The 19,722-nt window shown below is 43.7% G+C and overlaps 1 protein-coding gene across 7 annotated transcripts in view; it reads left to right on the plus strand.

The window, feature by feature from the left end:
- Nucleotides 1–19,722, plus strand: part of MICU1 (mitochondrial calcium uptake 1) — an 84,677-nt gene that overhangs the window by 28,571 nt on the left and 36,384 nt on the right. For 2 of the 7 annotated variants that reach the window (XM_032117107.1, XM_032117113.1), the window contains 3 exons: nt 4,573–4,616; nt 15,835–15,900; nt 17,071–17,185. The exons of 1 other annotated variant lie outside the window; for it this stretch is intronic. In XM_032117107.1, the coding sequence (XP_031972998.1) occupies nt 4,573–4,616; nt 15,835–15,900; nt 17,071–17,185 (225 nt within the window). Of the gene's footprint in view, nt 1–4,572; nt 4,617–10,272; nt 10,285–15,834; nt 15,901–16,194; nt 16,201–17,070; nt 17,186–19,722 lie in introns of all 7 variants that reach the window. 4 more of the 7 variants (XM_032117108.1, XM_032117109.1, XM_032117110.1 and 1 more) reach the window with 4 other exon arrangements.

Consider the following 19,722-nt stretch of genomic DNA (forward strand, 5'->3'; position numbering starts at 1 on the left):
CAGGTGACAGGTTGGTGTGGCTGATCAGGTGTTTTAGGAAGGCATGTCTCACAGTGAGACTGACTGGCCTGTTGGAGCAGGAGGAGATAGATGAGAACAAGTCCCGTGGTCCTTCATTCCTGGAACAAAACAGTCCTGCACTTGAACACAAGCCCGAGGCTGTTGTCCCCTGAGAAATCTCAGGCAGCTCATTGTTTGCTTGCAGGTTACATTTTAGATTCAGAGGAGGAATACTCTGAATACAGCAATCAGAAGCTGGATTACAGCTCTGGAGGGGAAAAGTTGCATTTTCTCCTGCAATAATATGCCTGTGGCATATCACAAGCACAGTTAGCAGGCTCTTCAGTCTTCATAATTAGCCCTTTTATTCATCTGCTGGCAAAAAAAAGAGTCCATGTTATATATTAAGCAGTGGGGGAAAAAGCAGATCATGAGTGAATGTTACCCAAATAACGTGAAAAATCTGACAAGGATATCAAGACTGGAAGGAATTGAAAAGGTTTTTCCATCAGTGGGAAGCTGCTGGTATCCCAGAGGAAATCATGATGGTTTCTAATTGATTTCAACCGTGTTCTTGGTGTAATATAATTGTCCTTCTCCTGGAAGCTTGTGTTTTAAATGGTTTTTAGAACTGCTGTCTATAACCTGCTGCCTATGGATTTATTTTTACAAGATAACATGAAGAGCTTAGTGATTGTCTAGATATTTATCAAGTGTGGTAATTAGCTGGCTTTGAGAAAATCCATGGAAAGTATGTTTTTGTTAATCAATAGGAACATAATAAACATTTGATTTTAGATTTGGCTATTGCTGAACAAGACTAAGAACAAGTTATTCTGTGTTTTTTCCTTTACATAATTCAATCCTTCTCCATGAAAACATCCTCCCCAGCCCAAAATGACGGAAGTAAATGCAGGGAGTACGGTTCTGCTGTTGAACACCCTCTTTTCCCCATTGTGGCAGGCAGTGAGTGTTAAGTAATTTTTGTTTTATATTGAATCATTTTTATTTTTAGAGTGCTGTGAAAGTACCATCACATGAATAAAAGTGGCAGCCTATATCCCTGGTATTGGTGAGCAAATGGTGTCAGTCTACTCTGAAATAACATTTCTCGTGGTGCTCTGTGCTTAGGTGTTCCGTGGCAGTGCTGCTGTTTATTTCAGGCCCCTGATAGGTGGTATCAGAAATTGTAGGAGTAATAAATAGTGGTAGTTAAACTTCCCAGGGAAGCTGATTTGGAAATCATTGCAGGTGACTGAATGCTGCTGGCAGTGAGTGGCTGGTACTGAGCCCTTGGCTGCAGGAGCAAAAGGGATGCGTAGGGAAAGCTGAGGTGTTGTACAGGGTGTCAGGTAAATAAAAGCATATTCTGGGGCAGGTCATGGTGGAAACTCTGGGTGTGTTCAACAGAAACAACGACTGAAGCTCTGGGCGGTCTCTGCAATCCAGAGTAGCCATGGTGTGTGTCCCAGGAAAGCTTGAAGCAGCCAGGTATCCTCCTGAAAATTCTGGATTTCATTGCTGCATTTCTTGAGGAAATCCTTTCAACCACTTCTGGCAGAATGCTATTTCAGCCCCTGCTCCCCAGTGAAAGGTGGAAAAGCTCTTTGTTCCTGGTTAAACATGCCTATTAGCCTGTGTTCCTGCAGCTCGGCAGCAATAGCCGAGCCAGGGACTGTTTGTCTTGGGAGTGTGGCACTTAGAGACAATCCTGTGGTGCCTTTAACACAGCACTCTGCCTTTTGAAAAACAGAGCTGTAATAGCTCACATTCTTCCCTTCCCTTGTTCAGCTGTGATTGTCCTCATCCATGCAGTGTTTCCATTGGCTCTCCTGGCTGCACAAATGCTGAATTCCTATTGTAGCAACTTGGACGAAAAGCCTCTTGGGGTCTTTATGTAATTTAAAGACAGACCCCAGGCACCAGGTAACAGACCCTCTTTGTTGGTTTCCTTTTGTCAGGTTTAAAGGCTTGTGGAAAAATAAACTGTACTGGAAAAGGAAAATGTATAGAGTAAAACTGTATGCCTTGAACATAAATGCCCCTTTTCAGCTTTTGAATTGGCTTCTTCTCTCAGGTCCTATGTAAGAGGAACTTCACAGAGGAATTTAAGTGTGCAGCTTAATTGATGCAGCAGAGGAAATGGGACATGGTTGTGCATGGCTGGGAGGGTGACCATAAGACGCTGGTGGGAGCCAGTGTGCTTGTGTGTGCAGTGGAATTGTGGAATCATCAGGGCTGGAAAAGATTTTAGGGTTGAGTTCAACCATTGGCCCAGCACTGCCAAGGCCACCACTAAACCATGTCCCCAGGTGCCATATCTGTGTGGCTTTTAAATCCCTCCAAGGATAGTGACTCCACCACTGCCCTGGGCAGCCTGTGCCAGCACTTGACCACCCTTTTGGTGAAGGAATTTTCCTGATATCCAATCTAAACCTCCCCTGGCCCAGCCTGAGGCCGTTTCCCCTTGTCCTGTCCCTGTTCCCTGGCAGCAGAGCCCGACCCCCCCGGCTGCCCCCTCCTGTCAGGGACTTGTGCAGAGCCACAAGGTCCCCCCTGAGCCTCCTTTGCTCCAGGCTCAGCCCCTTTCCCAGCTCCCTCAGCAGCTCCTGGGGCTCCAGCCCCTTCCCAGCTCCGTTCCCTGCCCTGGACACACTCCAGCCCCTCCAGGGCTCTCTGGCCAGGAGGGCCCAGAACTGGACACAGCCCTGAGGTCCCTCAGCAGGGCCAGCACAGGGGACGGGCCCTGCCCTGGGCCTGTGGCCACACCAGTGCTGGGACAGCCCAGGCACCATTATTTACATACTGATTTATTACATAAATATTTATTATAATTATTTAGAAATATATTTGGTACTTCTATATATAAAATGACAGTTATCAGCTCATCTTTTATTGCTGTTCATCTAGACAAGCATCCATTCATTTTTGCTCTCTACTGAAACCTGTTCGCTTTCCCAGTGTCCAGTTGCAGGGGATGCCATACTTTCACTTGCTATTTTTAGCCCATGGCCTTTTTTTGGCTTTCCATGAGTACATGTATAATGTCAGGCTGTCAGGGTTCTGTCTTGCAGCAGCATTTCCTGGCATGGGAAAAGGAGGTACTCCTGAGAAATGACTTTATTATGACACATGGACATAAGCTCAGCTTAAGTCACCATCCAGATGGATGGTTGGGGTGAGCTCTGACCACATGAAGTGTAGTATAATAATCACATTTATCAGACAAATCCTGCCTCTAAATGCACCCATACTTACTGCATTTATACCCACAGCTTGGAGGAGGATAAAATTGAGAAGACTGAAGTCTGAATATGTGTACAAATATGCAATTTGCATTGTTATCAGACCCACAAAATATTGAGAAGGTGCTTTCTGGCTGGAATTTTCACAAGTGCAGAAAGTCCTGCGACAATTGCCTTGACCTTTGAAATTGGAGCTGTAGCTGCTTTGGGTCACAAAGGGCGAGGGGGTCACCCTGGAGTAATGAATAATTCCATTTTCTGCACAATACCATGAAACTTTCCAGTAGACAGGAAGGGTTTCATTAGCCTCTTTCAAAAGCAGGTGACGCAGCAGGCATGGGGAAGGCTTCATTTTAGTTTTTCCATCTTATTTTCTAATTTAAATTGAAATGAGGATGTGCTAATTACCATAAACAGTGGCAGAAAATGCACGAGACGTCGCTCTGCAGAGGGGTTTTATTCCTCAGGGCACCAAAAATCAGCCTGTGCTCTCCTGAGTTTTACTGGAAGTGCTCGGCTTGAGTTGCGCTTAATCTCTTCTCAGGATGCATCTTCCTGACTTTGGATTGCAAAGATCAGACAGTTGATCTTCCTGCTTTATTTTTTGTCATCTTGCTTATATGTGCCATCACCGGTGTTAGATGCAGCCTGCTGGGCGTTGTGGGTTAGAGGAGGGCTTTGTGCCTTAACTCAGCTAAGGCTGGGATATTTGTTTCCCCTCTTCAACATAAAGTAAGCATTTTGTGACGGTATGAGAGACTTTATTGGTGTAAATAATCCCTCTTCCTGCCTTCCTCCCATCCAGCTAAAGAACTCCACTTCTTGCAAATGCATCTACAACTTACCTCCTTTAAAATCTATTTATTTTATCCTCAAATATGAACAAGCTTTGGCTTTGTTTGGGGATATCCCAGTTAACTATGGGAACAAGTCTTTGTTTTCCCATTTGTGAGCCGTTCAAAAGGAGTTAATAAAACCACCAGGAGTCGCAGGTGAAATGTTTGCCTGGTAATAGTGCAAGGATCTGCTTTGGGGAGGGTATTTCAGGCTCTTGATAGGTGCTGGTTGCTGAGCTCTTGCTGGCCCTGCTATAGAAGGAGGTTTTCTTCTCTGATTCCATGAGTTTGGTGGTTTTTTGTGTTCAAAATGCAAAGTACAAAATGTACAAAACCAAATAAATTTTTCCTCCTGTCCTTACAGTTTCTGCAGATGTTACTCATACTGTGCATTTTACTTTCCAGTCCTCTCAAACAGAAAACACAAGAAATAGTTGTTTTTACGCTATAAAAGCTTTTTTTTTTTGTACTTATTTTTTTTTCTCTTTCAGACCTGGGCCTGGACCAGTTCATAGTGAAACGCTACGATGGGAAGGTGAGCACATTAGACTATTACACGTATTTTATTTAATGGCTTTTTTGACCTAGAATCCTTCCGTTATTACCTGTGTGAGGGTGTAAGTTAAATGAAGTGTGTGAAGTGTTCTCTTCTGAGCATTTTGTTTTTCAGTAGCATTGCAGTGCTTTCTCTGTAATGACAGAAAGATTGGTACTATAAAGGGACCTTATTTTAATGTTTACAGACAAACTGTTACCACTTCCTATATTCTGGTGAGCTGGGAAATCATGGGTTGTAACCACATTTCTTTGCTGCTTCTTTCTGACTGTGTGAGAGCCCCACAAGTTAAACCATTTCAAGGGAAACTCAGTGGACCTTTCCCTTCCAGTCTTATCTCCAGATTCCTAAAGGAAGGAGGTGCTCTCGTGGTTTTTTTTCTGCATCCCAACCATGTATTTCCCCCCTATCAAACAGCCTTTCTCTGTTCCCCTTTTGAGCCCCAGGTCCTTCCTGCAGCAGTGCACAACTGTTCTGGGTGTTCGTGCTGTCATGAGAGGTTTTGGTAAAATCTTAAGCAAGTTCTGGTCTAGTTTTGTCTCCCTGTGAAAGTGGAGCCATGTAGCATCCCGCCTGTTATTATGAATATCACAGACCTAATTATCCACACTGTAAATCCCACTGGTGTGCTAAAGGCAGCTCTGCCCCAGGACTGGCAGCTCAGATGGACTCCTTGATGCAGATAACTGCAGGTTAGTTAATTTTCCATCATATCACTAGTGGCACACAATGGTCCTCCAGCTTTTAGCAGCATTTTCACCTGCATCATCTGAAAATAAAGCTTTCAAAGGGGCATCAGCATCTCACCCCCTATTGCTGCAGGGTGCACCTGATACAGAGTGTCAGGCATTTCCAGAAAGCCTCAACACTGGGGAAAAAGAATTTAAAGCTTTATATATGAGGGCTGAACGTGTGCAATTCCCTGTTTTGTGTTTAGCAGGGACAGAGATGATCAAATACCTGGGGTCCCTGTCATGAGCACTGGACGAGTGCACTGGTTACCCAGGCAGCAGAGCAGGGCTTTGCTGGAAAACAGACAACAGGGAGGTGGATTTTGGCAGTTAGTTTTGATACATAAAGCTCCAAAGCGTGTCGTGAACACCTGTTTTCTTTTCCCTCCTGCCACAAATGTGATGTCTGCTTTTTGAGGTTAAAAAAAAACAACCCAGCCAAAGAAAGGACGTATATTCTTTGCAAAATACCCAGTGTTTCTCCCTCTGGTTTCATGACAATCTGTTTTGCATCCACTCACTTTCATCATTTTATCTTGTCATGCTATCACTCCCATCCCTTAGGCTTTACATAAACAAGATTTGTTTGTAGGGAAGAAGTGCTGAATCCCACACTATTTTTGCTAATTGCTCCTCTGTTCCCGAGTGCTCTGCAGGCGATTCTCAGCACACTGGATAAAAGGTCCAGAGGCAAATCCTTTGGCCTCGGCTTTCTGTTCCTTTGCCCCTCAACACTGTGGGTTCTGACCTGTAGTAGACTGAAATAGCTTTTTATATAACTTACAGATGTTGCTGCTGCACTTGGATGTCTCTGTGCTGTGGTTTGATTGCCTGAGAGTGAGGCAGCAGATTCAGGGGACTGCAATGGACTTTGCTTTATTATTATCTTCTCCTGGGACCTGATTTTTCCACAGCCTAATAACACCCTGGAAGCAGCGTGCTCTGAAAATGAAGAAATAGAGGTTCTTGTTTGCTTGGCTGTCTGCTTAAAGACAGCTTGGGACTGGCTACATCTGGCCATGGCTATTAGGGCAGTGGTAATGTCCAGGTGAGAGGATAATTTGAGGAGAGGATAAAATGAGCTGGCCTTGGCTCTCCCTTGGTAATGAAGGAAGCTGATAGTAGATTGATCTGACAGCAACTTGTTCTCATTTTGTTGCTTGCTTTGGGTTTCAGTTTAAAAAAATAACGCTGCTTTTACTCAGCCAAGCACAACTGAAGTGCTGCAGAGCTGACCTCACTCCTTCTGGGTTTCACTTGCATAGTGATAAAACCCTTTTGCATCTCTCCCTCTGTGCCTGGTTCCAGCCACACGCTTCTCTCGGATTATCAAAGCAGCCTCTACTGGGAGGGGATTTGCCTTTGTGTGCTGGAGGAGCTGCTGAGCTCAGGCAGAAGGGTGAGAGGGTCATCACTGTTCCCCTAAGCATCCTTATGGATGTTACACAGAGGTAATGGGAATTGTGGTACTCAAAGATAGGCCTGATCACTGGAAATTTCCTCTCCTTTTTTAAGGAGAAAGGAGCTTGTGAGTATTTAGACACAAGCAAGCTGTGCTGCTCAAGAGCACTGACAATCCACGGGCCAGATCCTGGCCGAAGAGTGGGAGAGAGGATTGGTTTTAGTTCCGAGCAAAGACAATGCACAGTAATTTGGAAGGAGATTCAGTTAAAAGGTCTGTGCAGTTAGTTGCATTTTAATTACATATTCCAGGACAATGTTTGTAGCATCTGTGTGAATTTTGAGCGTGTGTTTTGAGATCTAAATGCTGCAGCATTAGTGAGGTGATGTATGAGCTGCTCCTTTCACAGAACCTGTTTTATTTAGGTAAAACTACCATCAAAACAACCAATTGGCCGTTGTGGGGTGATCAGGACTGATCTTGACAAAGGATTTTGGGGAGTGATGTGCCTCTGTATTGTGCTTGTGTCAGGTTTGCGAGGCAGCTTGCTGTATGTGTGACTGAACGCAACGGTGAGAAGATAATACCCACCTTTTTCCCTTCTTCCTGCCCCTCCTTCTTCCCACTGATAATTTATAGGCTTACTGGACGGGGGGAGGTAAATGTAACTGCCTTATTAATGGCAACAACGCTCCTGTAATTTGAGCCTAAATGCTTTTTCTTCACTCATGCAAGACCAAAAGCCCTGGAGACACTCATCCAACACAAACCTTTGGTCAGATGTGTGTGCCAGCACGGGCTCATGCTTTTGGGCTGTGTACAGGGAGGCAACCTGTGGCTCTGTTTTTTTCTAAGAGTGGTGGTTTCTTCCCTAGGGAAGCAAGCTCAGCAAAGTAGGGAAAAGAGGCATTGATTACTATTCATTCAGAGTAGAAAACAGGTATTAATCAGCTTGCAGACATTTCATATGGAGCCTGAGCAGAAGTCTGATGTGAGAACAGACACAATCTCAGGGTGCTGTGGTGTGGAGGTGCCCAGATCATTATTGTCTGTCTGCTGTGTTTCCACTGTCTCTTCCCTCTTGCATTTGGCAGTGGGAAAGCAAATGCATTTTTAACCCATCTGTAGGAGAAATAACTCATGTTTTAGTGATGAATATGCTTTCACTAAGTAGTATAGACTTCTTAGCACGTCTAACCTGGCATAAGCTTCATTAATGTTATGTAAGTTGTCGTGCAGTTTTTGTTTAAAATTTTCTTTTTTCATGCTCTCTCTCTTTATTGATGGGATTTTTTTTGGCTTATGCATTAATGATTGACAAGCCTAATCTCTCAAAGAAATAAAGAAACAGTGCTGTTCATGTTATTGCTCTCAGTTGTGAGCCGCATATCCACCCTGCCACCAGCCTGATGAGCCAGCACGGGAGCTCCCAGGTGTCCCCCAGCTGAGCTTCCAGCACTGCGTCCTGCTGGAAAGGTGAAGGTGAGCTGGAGTGCTTTTAAGAGACCTCTAGCCTATTTTTGGAAATAAACCCCCACTCTAGATGGCTTATTAGTTTAATTAGGATACACTTGACTTGCTCTTTTTCCTCCTGTAGGGAGAATTCCTTGCTACTGCTCGATAAGAGCAAAAGCCTTTGAGCTACCAGCAACAGCTTCCCCTCCTGCAGTAAGTAATTAGAGGCTTTCAGCGCCCTCTAATTAAATTTATGACTTAAGTATTTCCTGCCAGCATTTGTGTTTACTTCTCTAGATGTTTGGGGATACCATAAAGTAATGCCAAGCAAGGTGAAGGACAAGGAAAATACTTCACATGGTGTCTCTAAGGGCTGGTAAAACATCTGGAATTCACGTCCACTGTAAAATGCAGGATCATACCATGGACCAACGCAATGAGTATCTTCAGCTTCCCTGACGTTGTGCATCCATTAAAAAACACTTGCTGGGAGTCAGCTCAGGAGACAGATTTCTTTCCAGATGATTTAAAGAGCATCTCAGGAGCAGAGGAGCTTGAAAAAATGTATTTGGGGAGGATCTCCAAGGAGAAGACTGGAGGTAGATGGACCATCCTTTTCTGGTGGATTGAAGGATCTTGCTCTCAGGTTTGAAAAAGCGGGAAGGAAAGTAGCCTTGGTCTGTTAGTCAGAATTTCTGGGATCCTTTGCTCTGTGGATGGGCTTTGGCTGGAGCATGAGGCTCCCACCGGAGTGTGATCAGCTGCCATAGACCCAAACTTGCAGCAAGGGAGACAAGCTTAAAGTCCTGCTGTCCTTCAGGAGCCAAACACTGGGTCAGAGCTCTGAGCTCCTGGGATGTCTAAGTGCCTCTGAAACCTTAATTGCAAAGGATGCAACTCTAAGTATTGCCTTACTGAAAGCCAGTATCACAGTTCAGTAAAGAGCAGCGTAAAGTGCAGGTGCGCTTGCTTTACGGAGCTCATTGGCTGAGAAGGACACTAGGTATGTTCTTCAGCTTAAATGCAATGAAAACAGGTGAGGAGTCCTCTAAATCCAACTGTGTGAGGTCTTGCCAGTGTCTGTTGTAACGGAGTTTGAAATTAATGTGTCCCCAGTGTCTGCAGTTGAACTGGTGAGGCTGGGTTGTGGCTTGCTTGGAGACACCTTGAAGTGTTCAGCCATTCTGGTCCATAATCCATGTGAAATGTCACTGTCCAACTTCAGATTCCCTGCTTTTAAATTCCTTCACCCTCTGATCCTGGCACAGGTAGTATTTGCATGATAACCAGGAGGCATCTTCTTACATGGATAATTACCTTACACTGACTTGTATGAACATTCCTCTGCCATCCCTGAAAAGTGTCATAAGGACACGGTGGGACAAAATCCTTGCCTGTGGCTGTGTGGAAGCAAGCAGAGATGCAGTTCATTGCAGATAACCAGCAAAGCTGAGCTGAGGTTTTTCTCTTCTTGGCTTTCTTTGCTGGCACCCTGTCCACATTGGTTGGTTTCTTTGCTTGTTGGCTTTCCCTTCCCAGCCAAACTTGACCCTTCTGTCTCCTTCAGTTAGTTCTGATGTTTCCCTATTTGCTGGGACCTGTGTGGACACTGAACTTTGCAAATTCTTCTCTTGGTTTGTTTTTAATAAAACTGAATTTCATCAAAGAAAATACTTAATTGTTTCTAACACAGTGCACAAACATCCCTGTGGGCACCTGGGCTGCTTTAGGTACAGGACAAGTGTCTTCTTTTCCTACCTTCTCTGCCAAACAGTTGTGGTGCATTTTGGCTTTGACAAAGCTCTACATGCTGTTACCTCTTTGTGTCCCTAATTCTGCTGCTTGTTTCCACAGGGCTCCTACTAAAATCCTCTGGTTGCTCTTTGTCCTCTTTTTTTCTGGTTTCTAGGTACCTGACGGGAGTTTCTTCCAGCCACTGATATCTCTGATACTTGTCTTTATTCTAATTCTGGTTCGTGGTGGTTTTTTGTGTAACCAAGCATTCCCTCATTTTCTTCCCTTTTCTAACCCTCTCCCCTCCCACCAGGATTTCTGGCAGGTACAAAGCAGACAGCATGTGCTTTGATTAATTTGTGCTTCAGACCTCATAATATGCACTTTTCATGTGAAAGGGACAGTGTATGCTCACCTCTTCTCTCTGCTCCTCTAATAAATAATTCTGAGTGCTCTCCTTGATCCTCAGCCTGAAGGATTTATTTCAGAATACCTGAGTTTGGCTTGTGGATAGAAGTCCTCAGGGTAGCCATTAATACCTGGCTCTATTAACAGGAATTGCTTTGAGCAGAGCTCAAATGTGTGTTTCCCTGCCCTCCTGGTTTCACAGTGTCCTCTGAGGCTTCTGTCTTATTTTGCAGCTTGATGAGACTGTGATAGAGCTGGCTCTGCTGGAAAATGTTTTCCCCTTGAGGCCACAAAGTTAGTTTGATTCCCTGGCCTAATACTGTGAGGAAACATCATCTATTTGAAGGTGTGCAGGTTTGGGAAAGGTTACATTTGCAGACTTGAGTTTTTCAAGTTATGGAATCATGTAGAGTGAACTGTATTAAAGAATATGTTAGGTAGAAGATATTTAGTTGTTATAGTTCATAAAATGTTTTGTACGAAAAAGAACTAGAAACCAAAGGGGAGTTCGTTCAGTATTAGTAAGTAAAGAGGAAAGTATCTCTAAACACTTTGAGTTTGCCCTGTAGTTTTGTGACCTTAATGAAATCCATAGGGAAAGTTAGGGAAAAATAAACAACTTGGTAATATGCCCTCAGTGGGTGTATGCAGTCTTTTAATCAAAAATGGTTTCTGGGGTATTTCTGGCTTTAATTTCTTTGATAGTTTTGCTGGTGTTAGTTTAATGCTTAATACTTGAGGGACACAAAAGCAAGCTCTGAGAACTCTGTCCTCGGGCAACATGGTGTTAGTAGGGACAAGGGGTATGGATGGAGAGAGTGGCAGGGAATGTTTTAGGAGATGCTTGACTTCACTTGACTACAAAAGGAGGGAAAATCTGGGTGGGAGAAGCAGGTGAAGGAAAAAAAAGGACAGAGAGGGAAAGAGAATTGGTGAGTTGGAGAACTGGCAAGATTTTGGAGGGTGAGTACCAAGTGCACAGCCCCAACCTCGTCAACTGAGCCAGTGTTTAATAATCACTTTTTATAGAGAATTATTATTTTCCTTCTCGTGTCCTCTCACACTGGGATTTCTGTCTGAGAGAAGGAGCAGGGCATTTTCCACACAGTGAGTTCATCTTGGTAATGGCAGGCTGAGATGAGGGAGAGCAGCATCCCAATTTCCATCAGAGACCTAAACAGCCATTTAAATTCAAAGGTGGCAAAACTCAGCTCATTTTAGAAGCTCGATGTGGGCCATCAAGGAACCTAATTTCAACCCTCCCCCATGAAATTTCGGTGCAAAATGCCCTTGTGGTCCTACAGATTGTGATTTCATTACCCTGCAGAGGGCTGAGGGGAGCACAAGTCTAGACTGTCCCTTTTCCAAGGTGTTCCCTATTTGCTTTTCCAGCAGGGGTTTCTCCCTTGCATGAGTGGCTCCGCTGCCTGCCGAGGGTCGGGGAAGTCTGTGTCGTTGATCTTCTGGGTTGTACAGAATGCTGGCCTTGCATTTCAGGTGCCCTTTGTTTGAAAGGTGGTTTGAATATTTACAGCCTTGCTGGAAGGGAGGGAATGTACATTTCTCTTTCCAGTCGCAGGAGTCCACCTGCAGTAATAATTGCTGCCTAAGTTTTCATTCTCTGGACGTGCTCAAATTTGGAGTGAGAGAATATGCAGGACAACCTCACCCATGGCCAGCTCTGTATTTTTGTGGCCCTGTGTAGATACACAGATAAAATAACCCCCCAAACCCAAAAGTTTAAAAAACCTCTTGATTAAAATATACTCTTGAAAGGTGTTATCTGCCAATTATGCAGAATTATCTGCCAACAGTAAATTTTAAGCACTTTCTAAGGTCAGCACTCAGCCACCACAATTTGCTGTGGAGAACCTGTTTGTGTCTCCTTGTGTTGGTGTGCACACACTTTCTAGTGGCTCCAGATAATGTGAGCTTTCCCATGGCTAAAAGAAGTTTGAGTTTCAAAAGGTCCTTGTGCTGTTTCCATCACAGCCTCAAACACTTTTTTTCTTATTTAATGATACAGGAAAAGTGATACAAGTATGCCAGCTGGAGTATTTAAAATTACTTATTTTGCATCCACATTATAGAAGTGGCTTTAAAAACTTAAATCCCTCAGTTTTCCCTCAAGTCCCTTTTGTGTCCGTGTTTCCTAGTGCAGAGGGACCTCCCCTATCTGTTTTTCCCTAAAGGACTTTTGAACATTTGGGCTGAAAGGCTGAATTTTTAAATCTGATCCTGAAAGCCTTTTTATTTCTTAATTCAGTTTTCTTAAAGTGAGATGCCTGAAATCTCTAGGTACATGGCTTTGACTCTTTAAAGTTGAAATCTTAAAAAAAATGAGGAAAAATTTAAAATGTCTCTGTTTTCAGTGTTTTGATGCAGAGTTGAAAGCATTTGTATTTTTAATTACCACACTGAGCTGGTTTGCACTGGAATTTCTTAAGGGTTTTCCCTTGTCTGTTACCAAGTCTCTTAGTATATATTTCCCTGGATTTTCAACAGCCCTGCTTGGGAAAAAGCTGCAATAATCTATGCCTGTCCTGCTGGCAAATAGGACTTCTTTTCCTACATTCCTACAGTTAACCATGAAAGAAATACATTAATAGATGTCTTATTTTAATGTTTTCCAAAACTGAAGGTGGTCAGTTGGGACTGAAAGAGAATTGCTTTGCATCCAGGTGACTTCTCTCCACACTCATGGGTTTGTATTTGCTCACACAATATTGGTCACCTGGAAGTGTTTCTGTTCAGAAGGAACAAATCGAGTATGATGATGTTTGTCAGTAAAAGGTGGTTCATTCTTCATCTAAAATCCCTAGCTAATTGACAAAATTGCTTCCTGGTTCTGGAGAAATACTCATTATCTCTCATGGATATTTACTTCATCGTTGTTCTGGAAGGCGTAAGTGGTCACATGAGGCTGATAAATTCCTGAAGCTTTGGTTCATGGAAGTGCAAAGGTGGTGCTGAAATATAAATTACAGCAATAAATATGCCCAAAGTGTCCTTTCCTTCTTCAGATGGAAACCCAAACTGGCAGCTCTGAGAGACTTCCCAAGAATGTGTTCTTCACAAATGAAATGCTATAGTTTCTGGGATGCCAGATGAAGTGGAGCTGCCAGGATTTAGGTGCTCAGGCTTTTCTAGGCCTGCATTAGGAATGGGAACACCAGCACTGTGTGTCCGTCTCTGCCTCTGCAGAGAAGGCATCCCTCCACGTGCAAAAAGACACCTTCATTTTTCAGATTTGCATAATTCAGTATTACCGTGTTTCACTACTCACTCAGCCCTGGAAAAACAATTTAAAAATCCAAAATAAAGGTAATATTTGGTGAGGAACGTAAGGATTCGGTGGGGTTTTTCCACCAAATCCTTTGTTACTTGGGAGCTGTACTTGACTTAAGGGAGGCTCCAGCAGCAGATCAGTTTTGGGGTGGAATATGTGAAGTTTGTGATGTATCTTGGGATGCTTTGCAGCCAGCCTGTACATAAAAAACTCAGGGGAGTTGCCTGCATGCAGCACATGACTTTGTCCTCCAGCACGTGGGTTTGGGGGAGCTTGGTCACTGCACAGATCTGTTAAACCCACATCCTGGTGCTGCTTGAGCTTGGAGCCTGAGTTGGGAAGGGCAAGCCAAGCTCTGTATCTTGAATTTGAGTTTGTTTTTTGACCTATCATTGATGTCTGGAACTGTAAGAGAATCTGCCTGAGCACCTGTCACAAGTTTTGTTCCACTGACACTGGACTGGTGGCTTCTCACTGAACTTACACAGCCATGCTTGTGCCAAAAGCAGTGAGATATTTGAATTTATTTTTCTTTTTACATGTTAATTTGGATGTCTGCTCATCTGTGTGCTTGTTAAATATGAATCTACTGCTTGATTAAAAAGTACATCATAATTGTAAACTGTTCCCCATGGCTTGCTGACTCGTGAATGCTCGGGCTTGAATGTTTTTTTGGGGTGTGCTGAATGATCTTAGCCAATTACTCTGGTTTTGGGAGTGGATTTAACACAGAAAAAAATGTTACATGGAAGACATTTGATTGTTTTGACTGAGCACTTTGAGAATTACCTTGTGCTCAGATAAAAGGCTGCGGATAATTAATTTGTGGAGATGACGTGTCTCTAAAAGAGGGTGGAGGTTTGGAAAGGGATTTTTGCCTGGGTGTTCTGATGCTGTGCATCACCCTTCTGCTGGAAGGAAGGTGGGCTGTGGGAGAGGGTGTTTGAGGTGTTAGTGAGAGCTGACTTTGGGTCAATCACCGTGAACTCTGAGCGATGACAACAGCCCACATTGTGCTTTGTGAAGGAGGTAGATTGATTCATTTTATTTTATTTTTCCTGGAGGTTATCTGTGGTTCCTTGCACTATAGTGTTCCTGGTGGGGAATGACGCCTGGGAATGCTTTGAGCCTTTCCCATAGTGGGGTGAGCTTCCCACAAAGTTCATGGGAAGCAATCAAACACACAGCTTCTCACCGAGACAGAGGAAAATAAATGGGAGAGTTGGGAACTTTTTAAAGCTTCTGTTCTGCTCTGGGAACCTGAAAATCTGATTGATCAGGGCAGTTGTTATTTTCTCTTAAGATCAGTGGGAGAAATTCCCTTTTCCACGAGCTACAGGCAGCTGAGCACTGTAGTTACAGCTTGTATTCCCTGGGTTAGTGACAAGTAGATGCTCATTTTAATATAAATAAATAACTTTTTTTAACTTTGTTTGCTCAAAGTAAGGTGCAAATAGGTAAATGCTTCTCCCTCCCATCTGTCTTTATATTTCAGAGAGCAACTAACTTAATATCCTTTTTTATTGTTAGTCTATGGTTGTGCTCTCCTCTTATGAGGAATATTCTGAGCTGTTTGATTCTGACTATGAATTTTAAGTGCAGAAAAGAAACCCATAAAAATTAATAAACCACCCTCTGGAACTTTTTCATGGGATTCTTTGAGCAAGATGCTAATAGCTAGTTTATGATAAATGCTGCCCAAGAGAGGCAATCAGAGGGAGAGAGGCAATAAATCACAGGAGCAGGTGAGATGCTGCTGGCAACACCTCCAGCAGCAGTCACCGGGAGCCGCTTTCTCCCCAGATCCTCCCTCTGGTTCAAAGGAAAACCAGATGTTGGTTGGTTGTTCTTCATGTCAGCATCAGTATAATTTTTGCTTTGGGTCCATCTCGACGGGAATGGAAGCAATACCATTTTTGAGGAAATGATATTTCAACCTGGTACCCCATAAGCATAAATGGCTGTTATCTTGCATCAAATGAAGGCCATTAGCATTTTGTCTACTGGTAGTGACTCACCTCTTATTAAATTCCTGGTGCTCTCCAGGTGGTGAAGGCAGAGTTACTGGGAACAATTTTATGTGATCAGTAGAGCTGAACTATTTTTCCCTGGAAACTGTAGGTTTTTTGGTGGTCTATATGATTATTTTTGTCTCTTTTCTTGTGGTTCCTGAGCCAGATACAGGTTAAATTTTCATCTATATTATTAACTGAGTTCATCCCCACTCTGCAATCACATACAATGGTGAGTTCTCTCTCAAAAAACCCAAAACCAGACAAACCAAAAAAGCCCCTAAAAACCAAAAACCTGAGGTGGATGAGGGACATCAGCTGCAGACAGAGTGGAGCGGCTATGAGCTAACACTTGCTGGGATATCTCTGTAGGCTTCCAGTCACAGCAACCACCTGGTTGCTCTAAACTTTCCTTGCTCTTGGCAAGCCTAACTGTTCAACGTGATGTGATGTTTTGCCTGCTTGTTTTATTGTTGGTTAACCAGTTTTCTTTCCTTTATCTTGTATATGATGGGATCTCCGCTAGACAGAGGTAACGGTGGGGGACAGTTGTGTAGCTGGACCCTCGTGTGGTGGTGTTTGTCACTGGTTTTTCCTAAAACCATTCCTAAATCCAGCCTTGCTTTCACTATGCCTGTGTGTGCTTGCATGGCCTGGTTTCCATGGAATAACCTCACCCACCCCTACTCTCCTTTGTATTAATTTAATTCTTCTCTGTGTGCGTGTCCCTCCTCCTACTGTGTCCTTAAAGTGGGTCACCAGTGTGGATTCCCTAACAGTTTTATGGATCCTTTTCAGCCTTTGGGGCTTCTGCAGATCAAAGGGACTCGAATTTTTAGCTTAGAAAGATACTGTGAGCTGATAAATGGAAAAGAACTGGAGCAAGAGGGAAATTGAGTTTGGTTTCAGGCCCGGTCCTCCCTGTGAGCTTGCACACACACATGGTTTGCATAACTTCGATCAGACTTTACGTTCATGTCAAATAGTCCTTTCTTGGCTCCTTTCTGCAACAGAGTCTCACTGAAAAACTGTCACCGAAATACAACAATTTCCCTTTTGAATCCTGTATTAAAGTCTGATTTTTTTACCACTAATCTCAAAGATTTTAAGCAAAATGGCCATAGTTTTATCTATGTGTATTTCAGCTGGGCTGAACCAACAAACGAATCCTGTGCAATTCCTTATCCCCCATTTGAGATGGGGAAGCTCCGATCTTTGCAGAACTCTTCTGAACAGAGTCGAAGGCTGGAAAAGGTCCACTGGATATGGATGGAGCTAGTAGGGGTGTGTGCGTCCATGGAATGGCTTGTTGGTGGTAAGGATATGAATAAAGCCTTCCATTTCCCTGTCTGACCTGGTGCTTCTCTCCTCTCTTTGGGGTGTGGCTCGGGTGTACGAACAGAAGTTATCCCAGGAGAGGGAGAAGTTTGCCGATGAGGACAGCATTTTCTATGCGCTCGGAGAATGTGGACTCATTTCTTTTTCCGACTACATCTTCCTCACCACGGTCCTTTCCAGTAAGTACAGCAGGGATTTTCCCTGCAATTCCTGGTTTTTTATGTTTTCAGGGTTCACAAGCAATAGGTTTGCTATTGTTGACATACATTTCTCTAAAAGGCCTTCTTGATTGCCTGCAACTCGAGCTGAGCAATCGCTGTTGCTTCCTCTGGTTAGGCTGAGCTTCCAGTGCTTCGGGAAGACAAGCAGATCCATGGCTTCTGAAGATTTATTTCTCGTTTTGAAATGTGACAATTTTTTTTTTAATCAGTCACTTGACCTGCTGTTCAGATCTGTAAATGGAGACGTGTTCTTGAGCTGTGTTCATGTGATACTCTTGTGTTTGGGTGAACCCTGATCTCCAGCCTTTTGCTGGTTTCACGCCCCTCCAAATTTCCTTTTCCAGCTGTATTTTCACTTGGGTGAGCTCAGGTTTGTGAGTGATGTAATCCAATGAGGAGAGAAGTTAAGCTGTTTACATTTCAACAAGTATCATTAGATACCTTCTGTCTTTTCACCCTGCTGCACTTGACTTGCATTTGTGATATTTCTACGATCTGCTAATCTGTTCCAGCAAAATTGTCTGCACTCCAAGTGCCAGCACTGAAAAGTTTGCTTTGCTGGCAAGAACCAGTGAAACTGAAGCCTTTGATAATGTCAAATGGCATTTCTAGACTTTCTTCACGTGGAAGTCAAGCTCAAAACCTCATTTGCAGACCTTCTCTGACTGCTTGGAAGGTGCTGTGTCATAAACAGGAAGTTCAATGGCAGTTTTTCAGCCCCATTAGAAAGTGTGGGGTAAGGGGGAATAAGCCACTGTCCAAATGAACTTGAGACATTTAATTTTCAGATTTAAAAAGAGAAAACTTGGCCATCGAATCTTGTAAGTATCTATTCCATGATGACCTGGTTTGTGGAATTTAAAAACTGGATGCTTGCCAGTTACCGGCAGAGCCCACTGCTGCCTGCGCAGTGCTGTTCAGGAAGTCAGCTGGGTTAATCACTGATGTTTTGTCACAGCAACAGGTGCTTTATTCTGTCCCATGTTCTTGCATGTTGTAACAGGAGACACGAGAGGCAGCTCTTCATTTACTGGGGATCTATTCCTGGGAAGCAGCAATGCTCAAGCTCTTGCTTGTTGTCAGATGGACGTGGCAGGGGCAGAGTTGTGTGTGACCTTCATGTTGTGAAAACAAACAAACAGAGAGATAAAGCTGGTTCAAGACAGGGAATTTGTTTTATGACTTTAATCTGCCTTTTATTTGACCGAGTCTCAGAACTGGCTCTTAAGATCTTTGCTGTTCCTTTCTTACATTCATCTGGGCTGTGCCAAAATGATCTCACGTATTCACTTGTGTAACGAGGGCTTTTCATCTGAGCCTCCACAGATGACAATGAACTCTCAAACCTCTGGTATCACGTTACTGAGTGTGGTTTGGAAGACACTCTTGCCCTTGTTTTTATGGTCGTGCTGGTGGTGAACAACCCCCTAATCAAGTACCCAGGGCACAAAATTAATTTCATGTGCTTCCACAGGCAGCAGTAAGAGAAATTGTTCTTGCTTTGCTTTAACTTTTTTGTTGTAAGAATAAAAGAAAAGGACCACCCTGTGTTGGAGGAGCAGCCAGCCTTGTTTTGGAGGCTGCGAGGGAGGGACAGGGTTTCTTTCCTCTTGTTCTTGGGCTTCTAAGCGTGTCCACAATTACGGGGGAGTTAGATTAATGAGGAGACAGAGCTGAGTGGTGTGTGCTTTGAGGAGCCGTGTGAAGGGTGGGCAAGGCAGGAGCTTTCAAAAAGGAAAATTAGAAAGGGAGGAAAAAAAAGATTCAGGGCTTTGAGGCTGACTTTTAGACATTTGGGGAGTTTGCTGAATGATTACTGCAGATGGAGGAATGTCTCTGGAGCTCCTGTCAAACAGTGATTCCACAGAGGAAGAGTTTGGGTTTCATTTTTAAAGCATTTGCTTTTGCAAAATAAACTCCCAAGCAAACCTTGCCCTGTGGCTAAATAGAAAACTCACTGTTACACTGCACTGGTTTGCTCTCTGACTACTGAACATGACCTTGCAGGAATCCAGTAGTTCCTGAATGGGTTCTTTTCCCTAGGAAGTAAATAAACTAGAATAAGGAAGGTAAATCTTAAATGTGACAGTTCAATATTGGTTTTCTCCCTGTGTTGTTTAAATAACCCGAACATTAAGGAGGTATCCGGACAAGGTGGAGCTGTAGATGATACATCAAGTAGGTAAAACCTAATAAATATTAGGAAAGGAAGGTGGCATATTGAGCACTAAGCAGGATAATCAGAAGGGGAGTGGGAGATTGGGTCTGGGGTTGGGGGCCAGGAGGGAGAGTGATGGGGAGAGATCCATCCTGGTCTGGTCTGGCTCACTGGACTCCAGACTGATCAGTGAGAGCTTGGGAAACAAGAAGCCCCGAGGGCTCTGTGTCACTGTGCTCAGCCAGGCTTTGGGAGTGCTTTCCCCAAACTCATGGTTTCAGTTGTCTTTGCAGCTTGACGTGAAGCTCCCTCCAGCTGAGTTCTGTGAAATGGGGAG

Source organism: Corvus moneduloides, chromosome 8 (assembly GCF_009650955.1).
Source record: "Corvus moneduloides isolate bCorMon1 chromosome 8, bCorMon1.pri, whole genome shotgun sequence".
Lineage (NCBI taxonomy): Eukaryota > Metazoa > Chordata > Aves > Passeriformes > Corvidae > Corvus > Corvus moneduloides.